Source organism: Oryza sativa, chromosome 9 (assembly GCF_034140825.1).
Source record: "Oryza sativa Japonica Group chromosome 9, ASM3414082v1".
Lineage (NCBI taxonomy): Eukaryota > Viridiplantae > Streptophyta > Magnoliopsida > Poales > Poaceae > Oryza > Oryza sativa.
Window position 1 is genome coordinate 23,161,126 of NC_089043.1, and position 14,856 is coordinate 23,175,981.

Sequence of the window (14,856 nt, forward strand, 5' to 3'; positions counted from 1 at the left end):
CGTATGTACGGGGCAATGTATTGCGTACGTAGCTGGACCAAAACCGGTCCACGAATCGTCCTTCTCCATGTCGACATGCGTACAGCCGATGCATATATCATATACAGAGAGAGAGGCCGTGATTTAGTATTCTCAATTCTCGGATTGCAATTTGGCTTTTGAGTGTGTACGTACGTATGTGTGACAGTGACATGGGCACGGTCTACGTAGGGAGGGAGGGGGAGAAAAGAAGAAGGGGGGGGGGGGGGGGGAAGGCCGGCCGGAAGGAAAGGAATGGCCATGCTAATCCAGACAGCTCAGCGGGCGGAAAGCGACGCGAGGAGAGCTCCACGGCAGCAACAGCAGAAAGGGGGGATCTTTTCCTTAATTTTTCTCATCGCGGCGTCAGGCAGATCGGCAGAACGAGAACGTGCGGTGAACGGGGGCACGCCGCGCCACGCCACGCGACGGGTCGAGAGGCCGAGGACGACGACGGGTTCCAACTTCCAATTCCCAGCTAGAACGAGAGCTTGCTTAGCCGACCCGAGACGGCGATGCGGCTTGCCGATGGTTTGGTTTACCGCTTTGCCCCGGTTCTTCGCTTTCCCGTTTTCCACCCCCTCCCCTCCTCTTTCGGTCGAGCATATCTCCTCCCCGCGGGGTGGGCTACTTGGCTACTTGCCCGGGTCCCGTGTCCTAAAAACACAACATATCTTACGGGGAAAAAGACCGTTCCACCCACACGTCTCCACACGCTTAGGGCCTCACCTTTTCGTTTATACTTATACTTAAAATTTAAATTTTTAATATTAAATTTAAAACTGATTTTAAGTCTTTTTATTAAAATTTATCTTTCATCTTTTATTTTTAGATCGTTAAGAATACATATATAAAAATTTTATTTATAAATTATTTTTCGTTTGTAAATATGTCATTTCGTTTATTCATGAAATAAGCGGAACGATAGCTCCACTGTACTACTCATCCAGTACACGGTCACAGGAGCCAGTGAGCCACGGCTACCCATCTGGATCCAGCTCCTCCACTCCCAGCGCCGAACTGTGGCCGGCAGCGAGCCATGAGTGGCGGCATGTCACGTTCCGCCGTGACGATTCTACCGTAGTACTACGCCCGTGGGAGAGGCGAGGCGACCGACCCAACGGCCGTGCACGCCGTTTACCGCTTTTTTGGCTGCGGAATCCACCCGTGAAACCGAGGGCCGCGTTGCCGCCGCGCCAACCCCCCCCCCCCCCCCCCCTTCCCGCGCGACGCCAACGAGGCCAATACCGGAAATAACACGCGCCCGCGCGGCAGGCGGGGCAGGTCGCTGCCCCCACCCCCACACACGCTGCGCCTCCGCGTCCATAAAAAGCCCCCCCGCCTCGCCGCCATTCCCGATCAAATCCTCTCCTCGATCTCTCCTGCAATCCTCATCACACAGCAAACCCAAACCGCGAGCGGAATCCTCAGCCTGCTGAGAGAGCCTGAGACCAAGAGGGGGATTCTTTTTTGGTTATTGACGATGGCGCAGCGCGACAAGAAGGATCAGGAGCCGACGGAGCTCAGGGCGCCGGAGATCACGCTGTGCGCCAACAGCTGCGGATTCCCGGGCAACCCGGCCACGCAGAACCTCTGCCAGAACTGCTTCTTGGCGGCCACGGCGTCCACCTCGTCGCCGTCTTCTTTGTCGTCACCGGTGCTCGACAAGCAGCCGCCGAGGCCGGCGGCGCCGCTGGTTGAGCCTCAGGCTCCTCTCCCACCGCCTGTGGAGGAGATGGCCTCCGCGCTCGCGACGGCGCCGGCGCCGGTCGCCAAGACGTCGGCGGTGAACCGGTGCTCCAGGTGCCGGAAGCGTGTCGGCCTCACCGGGTTCCGGTGCCGGTGCGGCCACCTGTTCTGCGGCGAGCACCGGTACTCCGACCGCCACGGCTGCAGCTACGACTACAAGTCGGCGGCGAGGGACGCCATCGCCAGGGACAACCCGGTGGTGCGCGCGGCCAAGATCGTTAGGTTCTGAGAGGCAAACAAAATTAAAAAAAAAATCTACTGTTTTAGCAAGAAATGGAGAAAAAAATTGGGAATTGAAGGTGTGGATGTTATTATTATGCTGTTCTCTTCTCGCAATTGTTTTTCCCTTTTTATTCTTTTTAATTGCAAACGGGAGGATAAGTGGTGGAAAAGGAATAGTGTAACAATAATGGTGATGTGAGGTGGTTGAGGGAAAAAGAATCGAAGAACAAATGGATTGGGTGTGTATTTGTCTCGCACTTTCTGCTCCATTTTTACAAAATTATTCGGCATATGGTTATTGCTCAATCATTGAAATGAAAGGAATGGAATTGAGTAGCTTGATTAGCAATCACTTGGTAGCTGGTTGCTGCCCTATAAACAATCCATCCAATTCCAGTTCCGACACATTCCGTGTTCATCTCAAACTGGAACCTTTCTCCACACTTTGTAAACTGCAAATTATTCATCCAACCAAGCAACTAATCATCAATTCGTGCGCGTCTCTCATGAACCGCTAAAAAGGGAGAAAAAAAAAGATCAGCCAACATAGTACTACTACCCAAGTAGAATAAACTTTTCATTTTTCTCAACAAAAAGATAAGTCATTTTGTGCGGAGAAATTATGTGCGAGTAGTAAAAGATACGGCGCGATTTGTGCATGAACACGGGTTATACTGTCGTGGAGGCCACACGGCCTGACTCTTCACATGGCCACGTCCACATCCTCTGCTCGTGATGGCCAGTCGTCTTCTTTCTCGCAAGTGTTGTGGTCTCACTCTGACCTGTTCTTCACTCGTCTTTGATTACTTCTGATTATATTTTTTTATTTGGTCTAACACGAACTGTTAGCAATAGAGTATACGTGATGGTAGGCGAATTGTGTTCTTGTAGATGATGATGATTAGGATTCCTTAGGCTGCTCGATGTGATGCGCAATCAATAGTCAAGAGTTCTCGTGATATAGTTCTCTCTTCTCGTTAATTTGGCTTTGCCAGTTGGGCTTTTCTATTGTTTGTGCCGAAACTGATCCCTTGAGGTTTACATTACTTAATTCTTTTTTGTTGTTGAAATGGAGTTTAGCGTGCTTCATGTGGCAGTACGGAGAACGGGCAAAATGGATGAGCACATGGTATTCTCATCGAGGTCTTTGGTGAGGAAAGTTCAATGTTATCTTTTCTTACTCCCTCCCAATCAGGCAATCATGTTCATTGTTCCTTGCAAAAAAAAATGTTAATTGTTCCACCGTTAGATCAGTATTTCCTTGAGATTATCCACATAGTTCAAAATGAACATTTTAATTTTAAATATCATCTAGATGCCAAATTCAATTTCAGTTTTTTTTGAGCAAGTGTTTTTAGCTGTTGTTGGTAGTAACTGAAGGGAAAAAAGAAACATAGCAGCAACTTTTAGTGTGTGTTTCTTTTTCTGAATCATTTTCTGTATACCCAGATCACCTTTACCAACAATCACCATCAACAAACAGGGAGCAGATGGACTACAAAAGTACTGTCAGAACACCATAATCTCTTATCTCCAATTCTCCATGTTTGACCTGTATAGCGTCACGACATGAACGATAGAGTACACATGCTTTGCACCTTGCGCTTCCAAAGAGAAAAAAGTAGTAGAACTGGACACGGAGTGACACGTCCTCCTGATTATAGAATCCAAACCCAACAACCGTTGTAAACTTGTAACCCATCAAGGCATCAACCCAGCCAGCCAGTAGCTTTCCACGGTGGGCTGGCTGGCTGGCCTCGTAAACCCACACGCACGCGGGCCAAATTCCCCGTGAAATCCCGTGAATTCCACGAACTCCACCGAGCGCTGGCCCGTCCCGCGCGGCCTCGGCCGTTTCGCCCATTTTTTTGCCGTTTCGCACGGCCCATCGGTGGCGGTCGGCTGATCACATCCCCCGCGGATTCGTCGCGCCTCACGGCTTCCCCGGCTCGGCTACCGCGAATTCACGCGGCGCCGGTGGTGTCGTCGCTCGTCTCTCTGCACGGATCGTTGTTCGTTTCTGCTTCGTCGCCGAACAGTGCTCACACAACTTGTGGACATTAACCGCGGTTGTCGGTTGTTGCAGAGCAGTTCATCGCGGTAGTTCTGATCTTGATCTTTGATCTGATCTGATCTGAAGCCTCGCCCTCGCCAAGAGTTGAACAGCTAAGCGTCGGCCTTGACCCCCTTTTTGTGTGAGAGTGAGACGCTTTTGCATAAAGCAATCTGCGCCACAATCCAACGTGACGTGACTTCACTTCTCTGATGTGATCGCACACAGGGGTGATCTTTAGTAACTTCCCATATGAACAAAAGTGGTATTGTTCAGTTTAGTGGCTCTTATGGCTGAAACGATGCCTGAATCTGCGTTCGTTGGCGGCAAAGGTCAAGGAGCTACTAATTGAGCTTCACTAATCATCGGTTCATCACGCACCCAGGAGCTGCAAAAAAGGGCCTCCTATCCTATGTCCCTATGTGTTCTTGTGTTGATGCATCTGTTCTTGTGTTGATGAAATTACTTAGTGCTGATTACCTCACTTTGATCTAGAATACTCCCGTGTAATGGCCGACCAAGTTAGACACCTATTGTTAAATGGGTGACAAGCTCCGATTTGAATACTCTTAACCCCCTGCATCAGTGTGGGCTAACATGTTAGCAACTATTCAGCTTTACGACTTGTTAAAGACTAGGGGGAGTGAGTAGCCAGTAGGTGACGACGAAGTTAACCAGATAAACAGGAAGATGCCAAACGCCAAGCTCAGCTCCAATAATGGAGCAGAGCATGATTCGCGCACACAGTCACACAAGAATGCACGGGTGGAATTTCCAAAAGGATCGTTAACCTGACGGATTGGCAGGTGGCAACAACACTGAACACTGAGCATATCCCTATACGTATATATGTGTATCTGTCGGTCTCTGCATCTGCAGAGACACCAAAATCCACAATTCTTCTCCATGTTCAGATACTACGTCTGAATTCACGTCTCCATTTTGGTTCTCTTCTGTCAGAGACATTCCCAGCTGGGTATCCCTTGGCAGGAAGGAATGGCCTTTGCGTGCACAGTGGCATGAAGCAACAACGGCACAAGACGCCATATGCTTTGATTAGCCAGGGAGCCACGTTACGTTTGTTATAGCTAATCTTGCTTTCAGGTAATCATTGTTTAAGGAGAAAACAAAGAAGTTTTCGGTCTCGTCCCAGAGCTTTGGTAATGAGTGGTAGACAACCACCAAACGAAACGAGCGATCGAGGCCTTGACCGGACCGGCGCCTGATCAAGAAAAGTGATCATCCAGAACTGGTCCCTCTCCACGGCTCAAGTTCAGAGCATCATCCAAACCATCACACTGATTCACTGTTGATAATTTCATCATACATGTGCCGCACAGATGGTGTTGGATAGGATGGTTTGCCTATGCCACGTGATGTTTCTCACATCCCGACTCAGGGGATGATCTACAACAGAAACTGCCGGGTGTCCTCCGTCCACACACTCATGGTTCCTTTGAAACGTAGAAATTTTGGAGGAATTTCATAGGAGATAGTTTAATTCCTGTGAAATTGCTTCATCCGTCCCTGTCTCGATCGACGGCGGATGAAGATTTTCTAGAGTTAGGCAACACTAGGAACTAGGAGTGACTATTCCATTTTATAGCAGGTAATCAGGTAGTGTTTCAGGAACTCTGTTCTCCATTTACCCATTATCTCGTTTTGAACTTAGCACTGTTGGAGTTTATGGTTGTTGGTTGAAGTGTCGATATACAAATTGTTGACCATGGGACAGGTTTCTTGGTTATTCTAATGTGCTTATGTAAGGCAACCCTCAAATTCAGGCTCTGGGCTCCACGAAGAATTATATATCTTCAGAAACGACAGAATTGGAGCAATTAGTATTGCTGCCACTTAGCAATCAAACCTCCTCTCAAAAGAGAACAAAAGTAGCTAACACACTCAACTTAAACATGACTCCATGAAGATTTTCTTCATAGAAGTACACCGTCTTTGTAGTACGAACCACCCACCCTTTAACATATATAAACTTATGTTCCCTGATGGTTATGTTGGTTTTTGTCAGCAAACTTAGTTGAATATATATACTTTTTGTTTGCAACTTGACGCTGGATTTTAGGCCATTTTGGATGGCTCCTGTGCCATACTGAAATAAATACGGCTCTGAGTATCTTCTTTATCACACACATGTTTACGGACGAACAGTGTTCCTGGTAGACTGGTGGACCAGGTGGTACCCTGGCACTACTGCAGCTAAAATTAATTAGTAATTCAATTTATATAGGACCCATTTCTGCCATACAAGCTCACCAGTTGATGACTGTCATACTGATGGTATACTGCTCCTCGTATTGCACATTTGAAAGAACTAACTGAAGAAATCTATAAATATCTGTATGAAAGTAAAAAAAAAAAAACTACAGTCCAAGTACTCAAGCTCAATTCTCTGTTGGACATGTTTGAAGCAAGCCAATATGATCCCTGATTATTCTAAATTATAACCGAATTTAAGCACTGTAATTTGGTGGCACGTAAGCAGTAAGCACAATGTCAACTTCAATTCTGAATTTAAGCACTGTAATTTGGTGGCACGTAAGCAGTAAGCACAATGTCAACTTCAATTCTGATTTTTCTGTCACATGCATGCAGCTCACCATGGGAGCGAACTTCACCAAAAAAAGATAGTAGCACTTTCAAAAGGTAAAGCTAACCATATGAACTAAACAAGGCCTGGTTTAGTTCACCAAAAAATTTTCCTAAAACATCACATTCGATCTTTGAACATGTACATGGAGCATTAAATATAGACTAAAAAAACTAATTACACAGTTATGGGAGAAATCACGAGACGAATCTTTTAATCCTAATTAGTACATATGATTAGCCATAAGTGCTACAGTAACCTATATGTTCTAATGACAGATTAATTAGGCTCAAAAGATTCGTCTCGCGGTTTTCAGGCGAGTTATGAAATTAGTTTTTTTATTCGTATCCGAAATTCCGGTTAAACATCCGATATGACGCTTAAAAATTTTCTTTTCGCGAACTAAACAAGCACCAACAGACAAGGCTGATTCACGAAAAGATATGTTTTGACCTTCACTTTCTTGATTTCAGCATTAAACAAAATATTATCATGTTAGGAGGGAAGCATCAATCGCACTCTATTTTGTCTCATTAATCAAACCGAATTCGTACTATCAAATTTTGACTCGAAGTCAATATTGGCGACGTGCAGAAGTCGCTGAAGGACGGGTTCTGCTCTGGCCAGTTAATTTAGCTCGTAAATTTGCATTCAAAATTCGTTAGGTACATCGTACAAATATGCAAAATTAACACAAGCTACGACTCATGAGCAGCATCCCAAGCACAATATAATGGTACGGTTCGTCCTATCGGTATCATAATCTTTTGTCATGTACAATCGCAACACAAAGTCTCTCGATAATCCCGTACGATGTCCGATTTGGAATATGCCCGTTCCGTTGCATCATATGATTGATGACCAGCAGTTTAAATTTTGTTTTGAATACTACTATGTGAAGTGCCTGTTTGTAGAGTCACTGTAAAAAAAAAAAAAATCTTCGGTTGCTGATACTGTGCACACGTGTAAAGCTCACCTTTCTCACCTTGAGCTCCACGCCAAATGATCTCTCTTGTAACGCCTCCTTTAATGGATATGCTTGTTCACCTTATACAAGAGAAAAAAATTAACTCTCCAATAAATTATTTTATAGCATATTATTTAAAATGCTTTGGGTTTCACAATTCCTCTCATATTTTCTTTAGAAGCTTAGCTCTTGAAGAAGAGATAGTGCATTCTCTCTCCTTATCTTCTCTCTCTTCCACATCATACAAAAGCTGATATGGAGATTTATTAGCTAGCTGACTCACCTTTATTGGAGGAGGCATAAGCAGCACAAAATTGACATAATTTAGCTTATCATGCACACGTATTAGTGAGTGGACCAACGGCATCCACCACCCACTTACTCCATGCTGAAGTGATAAAGCTAGTTTTCAAATCTTCCACAAATAAACAGCTCTACATGATAGTACTATATTAAACTGCTTTTTATTTAAATCCACCATATGATTTTCATGTAAATCATGACAGATTTATTTTAAGATATCTTCAAACAATGTATTTTCTTGACTAGAGTTAGAGAGAAACAATTACACATTTTTTCCTCGGATACAATATCTTAGAAATGCTAAAACCCAAGCCAGAGGTATGGTTGAAAATGCGACGGTAAATTTTCAGTACTTCAGTTATTGTAGTTATCATCAGTCTTATTGAGCGCGTAGGAATTAAGTATTGAGTCAGTAAACTGGTATAGTTCAAGAGAATTCAAAAGTTCAGTATAGTTTGTTGAAGGGACCATTAAATAACTATATGGCTGTTAAAAGATAAACACTTATCTTAAAAATATAGACAAAAACAGTAAAGTGTACGGTATTAATTTTTCACAACATGCCCTTGCATCATATCCTTAGGATTTATTTGTAGGTTTTTAGCCTTGCTAACTAACCTTAGGATTTGCTTACACAAACTCTTACATGCATAACCCCTTGATAGAAACATTTACGAGGGTTTTTTCCCCTTCTTCAACATATTCAGGTTATTTGGTCTTCATAGGGTAGACTTATATCGTTATAGGGTCACTGGTCTCCCTGGAAGGTCTTTCAGGGTGCCCTTCAGCTCCAGCCAACCTTTATCTCGTTGGTGACTTATTGGTTGACCCTACTCGTGTCACCACATCGATCCCTGCCCTCAGCATGCCAACAAGACCCGCCAATCGACCTTCCCCTTCCCTCCCCGCCTCTCCTCCTACCCAATATGGGAGACGGCAAGGTGCCCCCATTAGCTCCCCTACCACTCTGATCTAATTCCTCTATCGCCGACTTATCCACTACCCTCCTCCGACCTCGCGGCTCTAGCGGCAACACTGTCATTGCCGGGGAGTCGGTCTTCTCCATATCTCCCTGCTCTCTTTTTGGCTGAATCTTGGAGACAATTTTCTAGCCATTAGATCGAAGGAGACGACCGAGGTTAAGATAAGGCCCATCCTAATATAGTAGTTTCATTCTATTTAAATAGGGTGTTATGTTAGTATTTTTTTAATGATGTGGTAAGAAATATAATAAAGTGAGAGATGAGATCGATGAGTTTCATCTAAATAAAACCATGTCCAAATTGTTCCGACGTGCCAAGAGGTCAGAGGATAAAACCATGTCCAAATTGTTTATAATATATAGTTTCTTGCATGTATTACCTATGAAACAACAAAAATAAAACCATGTGTTTTTCAATCATCAATTACATGACTCGTTGCTTATATGGCACCTTTGGAAATATAAAAGATGGAAATATAAAAATAGTATATTTCACTGGGAATAACTTTCAAATACTCCTACCTTTGTTCAAATTTTGTCGGACACTATACAGTAATCGCGTTTATCGAAAAAAAGGGGATTGCTATATGGCATTCGAATGAAATTTGAGGATGAAATCTTACAGATTTTGGACCATTGGATCCATGCCAAGATTCGTGCATCGGCTTCTCTCCTCCAACTCCGGCGGGTTAGGGTTTGGGGTTGGGGTGAGGGTAGGAGGGGGGTTGGGGGAGGGGGAAGAGGGGGGTTTCCTTGGGGCTTAGAGGGATGGCCGTGGGTGGCGGAGAACTGGCGGTGGGCGGTGGACTCCGGCGAGCGGCGAGGTGGCGGCGGCATCGCCAAAGCCGCGGGGATGGAGGAGGGCGGTGAGCCGGCGTCGGCGGCGGGTCAAAGCAAGCGTGGGATTAGGAGGTGGCGGCCAGAGGTAACGGATCCGGCGGGGCGGGGGCACCTCGTCATCGTCGCCATGAGGACAAAGTGAGGGGGGAAGGGGAGGGGGAGGGGGCTTGCAGGGCCGTTGACTTTTTCCGGCCAGCCGGCGAGGCGGGCGGCAGCGCGGTGGGGGTGGCGGTGGCGGTGGTGGCGGCGGATCGCGTGTGGGACGGGAGGAGGAGGGTGGCAGCATGATCTGGAACCGGGGAAGGAGGAATAGGAGTTAGGGTTTAAGGGGCTGCGCGAATCTTAAAGCACATCCAATGGTTCAAAATTCAAATGATAGGAGGTGAGATTTTATGTCATATGATATATAGACAGAAAAAAAAGGCCGTGCGGTATTCGATGACTGAGCCGGTTTTGAAACCCTAGGCCAGTATATGCTCCGAAGATCGTCTCTTTGACAGAACCGATGAGAATTGAGAAAACGCCAAAGCTGTGCCGGAGATAACAATAGTATAAATCTTGAAGTGGCGTTGCCACTTTGTTTCATTAATCTCTGCAGGTTAAACAAGACAAAAACAACAAATTAATTAGGCAACCGTCTCGCGGGTTTAGCCCGGCCCCCTACTACCAGCTTATTATATCTCGCCTCCACGTCCTCGTCGCTCACAACGCGACACACTCCCAAGCACACACACAGAGCGCGCGCGCGCGCGCCCATGCAGCAGCAGCAGCAGCCGCGCATGGCGGACATTGACCTCGACGCCGTGCGCGCCGTCCGCGTGCTCGGCCGCGGCGCCATGGGCACCGTGTTCCTCGTCGCCGCGGCGGCGGACGACGCCGCCGGCGGCGGGGCGTGCTACTACGCGCTCAAGGTCTTCGACAAGAGGTCCGTCGTCGCGTCGGCGGCGAGGCAGGGGGACGCGGCGCGGCGGGCGAGGTGGGAGGTGTCGGTGCTGTCCGGGCTCGCGCACCCGCACCTCCCGTCGCTGCTCGGGCGCGCCGAGACGGGCGACCTCGTGGCGTGGGCCGTGCCGTACTGCCATGGCGGGGACCTCAACGAGCTCCGCCACGCGCAGCCCGACCGCGTCTTCTCCCCCGCGGCCATCAGGTTCTACGTCGCCGAGCTCGTCTCCGCGCTCGCCGAGCTCCACGCCGCCGGGATTGCGTACCGCGACCTCAAGCCCGAGAACGTCCTCCTCCGCGCCGACGGCCACGTCACGCTGACCGACTTCGACCTCTCCCGGCTGCTCCCGCCCGTCTCCCCCTCCGCGTCCACCTCCACCTCGTCGTCGTCGTGCTCGGCCACGTCGTCGCCGCCGCCGCAGCTGCAGGGACATGGCCGGAGCCAGCTGAGGCGAATCTTCGCGAGAAGTGAGTCGTCGGTGGCCGCGACGACATCGACGTCGTCGCCCGGGCAGTACACCCACAACCTGGCCTGGTTCCTCAAGAGAAGCGACGGCGGCGGCGGCGCCGCCGACCACCTCAAGAAGGCGAAGTCGGCGAGGGTGTCGCCGGTAAGCCGCGGCAAGAAGCAGGCGAGCTTCTGCTCGGCCGCGAGCGCGAGCGGCGGCGCCGCCGCCGCGTGCGAGAGGTCATTCTCGTTCGTGGGCACGGAGGAGTACGTGGCGCCGGAGGTGGTGCGGGGCGAGGGGCACGAGTTCGCCGTCGACTGGTGGGCGCTCGGCGTGCTCGTCTACGAGATGGCGTACGGGAGGACGCCGTTCCGGGGGCGGAGCCGGAAGGAGACGTTCCGCAACGTGCTCCTCCGGGAGCCGGAGTTCTCCGCCGACTCGCGGCGGCGGTGGCCGGAGCTCACCGACCTCATCGCGAGGCTGCTCGACAAGGAGCCCACGAAGAGGCTCGGCTTCGCCGGCGGCGCCGACGAGGTCCGTGCCCACCCGTTCTTCGCCGGAGTCGCGTGGGACTTGCTCGGCGAGCTCTCCCGGCCGCCGTACATCCCGCCGCCGGCCGACGACATTGCCGCGTGCGAGGGGTTCAGCGTGGTAGAGTATTTCAACAAGCTTCACGAGCCTTCGCCGGAGCCGGAGGAGGAGGAGTTGACGGAGTTCTTGCCGGAGTTCTGACGTCCGGTCTCCGGTGTTCCACTCGAACTACAGTATTTCTCTCTTTTTTTCACTTTCACCTCAAAAAAAATCATTAATTATGTGATCCTGTGGTGAAAGGGGTAAACTAAAATTGAGTAGAAGAGATTGTACTGTAAAATTGTGACATGGTAAGGGTAGGTTTGTGAAATAAGGGTAACTATTTCGGTAGGGGACTGTAAAATCCGAATCCTTTTCTGCTCACTAGAGGCTAGGGTGACTGAAAATACTGTACTTCACAAGGGTTAATCCCTGCAGTCTAATTGACTACGGTACAGTGTTCGATTTGTTGGTCTCAGACGCCCGAGCGGAAGCATTTTCGATCAGATAGTTGTATGTGTTTCGATAAAAAAAATTCAGATAATTGTAGTTATTGATTCTCTCTGCATGATGACACAAGGACGATTCCAAAATTTTCGTGGGATGTAATTCCTATTTTTGAATTACATCTTTCAGTAATAACATTGTGCCAACAAAATACAGAATCTAATTACTGAATAATTGAGTCGACAATAAATGGCACAAAATGGCACAATGTTGCTGCTGATCTATGACATATTGACATCTGACAGAGGAGTTACTATACCAGCAGAGGAAATATGCCATTTTCCCGATCTGTCAGGATTCGATATTCGGAAAAGATGTCCCATGAATTAAGCAGTGTTGATTTATTAGATTAATCATTAAACCCCGTCTCAATGTTTGACCATGTACGTGCACTAATTCATATATAATCCATGGTTCGTACAGCTTGACTGTTCAGTTTATCTGTACTTGCTTTGAGCTGTGGCTGAAGGCTGGCTGTTGATCTGAAGAACTACGTCAATATTTTCCAATGCATGCAAAGTTCTATTTACGACGGGGCTGAGATTAAATTTCAAATCTGTGCAGTACTCTCTGCTTTTCTATAAACCTTCAGACTATGAAAGAGCTGAAACATTCAGGCTTTAGCTAGGTTACACATAGCTATGCACTATACAGTATACACACAGCTTCAGTCATTTGCAGGCTCGTAGTGCTTACTATTCTGAAAAAAAAAAACGAAATACTACTGTGTATGCTACCTCCATTGCTGTCCACATGTATTTTAAAATCTGGACTATGACATTTGAATAAACCAGTGAAAGCCGAGAACAGCCTATAACTAACTATGGCATTTTTCAAGATTTGAAGGAAGAGACGTCCCTCCAACATATTTTAAGAAAAAAAATACGAGTGTGTTACGGATTAAATATGAGATCTTATGGTTAAAATCATACATCTCTTGTTGCTGCCCTATCAAGTGCATCACACCTAGCTTTGCCACTGTACCTACTGCATTTTCACAACTATTATGTAAGCCAATAGTTTGCCATTTACGAAAACCACATAAAGAAACCATTCTTAGCATGATAATATAGCTGTATATAGCTTTATACAAAACCACTACCCGTAATTAAATGGCTATGGGCATGTTCCACAACGCAACCAACAACCTCAACAGTGATTTGTGTGGCTGTAATAACCGATACGCTGTGCTGCGCTACACAGCGGTTGTACCATGCAGGGCCCTGTTTGGTTCCATGGGCTAATGTTTAGCCCTCACCTTTTAGCCTTAAATTAGCCCTCAATAATCCAAACAGGTGGGCTAATTTTGAGCTAATATGAATTAGCCCTCCTCAAAACATTAGCCCCTCCAAGGGGTGCTAATGAGGCTAATTTTGTGTGGGAACCATAAAAAAATAGCTCTCTCTCTCCTTCTCTCTCCTCTCTTTCTACTCTCTCTCTCTCTCCATCTTTTAGCCTTGAATTAGCCCATGGATCCAAACATGCCACCCTATGCTAATGTTTAGCCTACCAATTCATGACTAAACATTAGCTCTTAAAATTAGCCCTGGGCTAATCTTCCAAACAGGGCCTAGCTAAACACGCCATATATATGTGTGTGCATATATATTATCTTCAAGATCAGTCATCAATCCTTTATAATCATTACTCCCTCAAAGGTTTGCTATATTTTGGGATGGAGGGAGTAATAATCAACGTGCATATGCGCAGGCACAACACAACTATTCCATTCGTCCCATTTTAAGCGCAACCATGAGTTTTCGTGCCTAACTTTGATCGTCCGTTTTATTTGATTTTTTTTATAATTAGTATCTTTATTGTTATAAGATGATAAAGTATGAATAGTACTTTATACGTGACTTATGTTTCAAATTTTTTTCAATTTTTTTTAAATAAGACGGACGGTAAAAGTTGGACACGGAAAATCATGGTTACATTTAAAATGAGACATAGAGAGTACTAGCTTACAAACTCGTACTACTACTGCTTGAAGTGTTTAGAGCCTGACATATATGTTCAGACTCATCTTAAAAATTAGAATTATTATTTTTTAACAGTGAGATCAGAGAGCAGATGCTTAAAGGAGACTGACAACAATGGTAAATCCGGTGATGCTTCTCCCACACGCCGTTTGGGTTTCTAGGTACACCATTGGCCGACAATTGGCACAAGGATGGGCCGCATTCATGCATGGCCGGAGAGATCTCATATGCGTTGCTGTTGCTTCCGTTCGTCCAGGCAAGGCAAGGCAACGGTACGTACTAGATGCCGCGATGCACGTCAAGGACAATATATAGATGGAGCTAGCTAGCTCACGACATGCGTATGCATGGAATGCACGCACGTCGCGAGAGGTGTGGCGACCTACTTTGTCCGGCAAGAAAAGACACCGGAGAGCGAGGCCCCTTGCTGCTGTTAATTCGATCGTACGCGCGCGCACGTTCTCCAGCACGGCTAGCTACGTACCCTTGCATATGCAAGATTAACTTGGCCTCAACTAGCAGCTACAGCACTAGCGTAAATTTTCAGTGTAACGACTTACGCTTTGTACGTACGCCGCCTTGACGCATCCCTGGCCAATGAAAATTGAGAAAACTCTCCTCCGGTAACCTCTGTGTTTTTCAAAATAACGTGTGGTATTTTCTAAAT

At 47.1% G+C, this 14,856-nt stretch overlaps 2 protein-coding genes across 2 annotated transcripts; both read left to right on the forward strand.

Moving 5' to 3' along the window:
- The first annotated feature begins 1,374 nt into the window (after positions 1-1,374).
- Positions 1,375-2,325, forward strand: LOC4347423 (zinc finger A20 and AN1 domain-containing stress-associated protein 1). Its single transcript, NM_001403847.1, has one exon. It carries the CDS (start codon positions 1,502-1,504, stop codon positions 1,994-1,996), a length of 495 nt encoding a protein of 164 aa, NP_001390776.1. The 5' UTR covers positions 1,375-1,501; the 3' UTR covers positions 1,997-2,325.
- Positions 2,326-10,396: 8,071 nt separating this feature from the next.
- Positions 10,397-12,178, forward strand: LOC4347424 (serine/threonine-protein kinase UCN). Its single transcript, XM_015755423.3, has one exon. The coding sequence runs from the start codon at positions 10,495-10,497 to the stop codon at positions 11,860-11,862; it is 1,368 nt and encodes a 455-aa protein (XP_015610909.1). The 5' UTR covers positions 10,397-10,494; the 3' UTR covers positions 11,863-12,178.
- Positions 12,179-14,856: the final 2,678 nt, after the last annotated feature.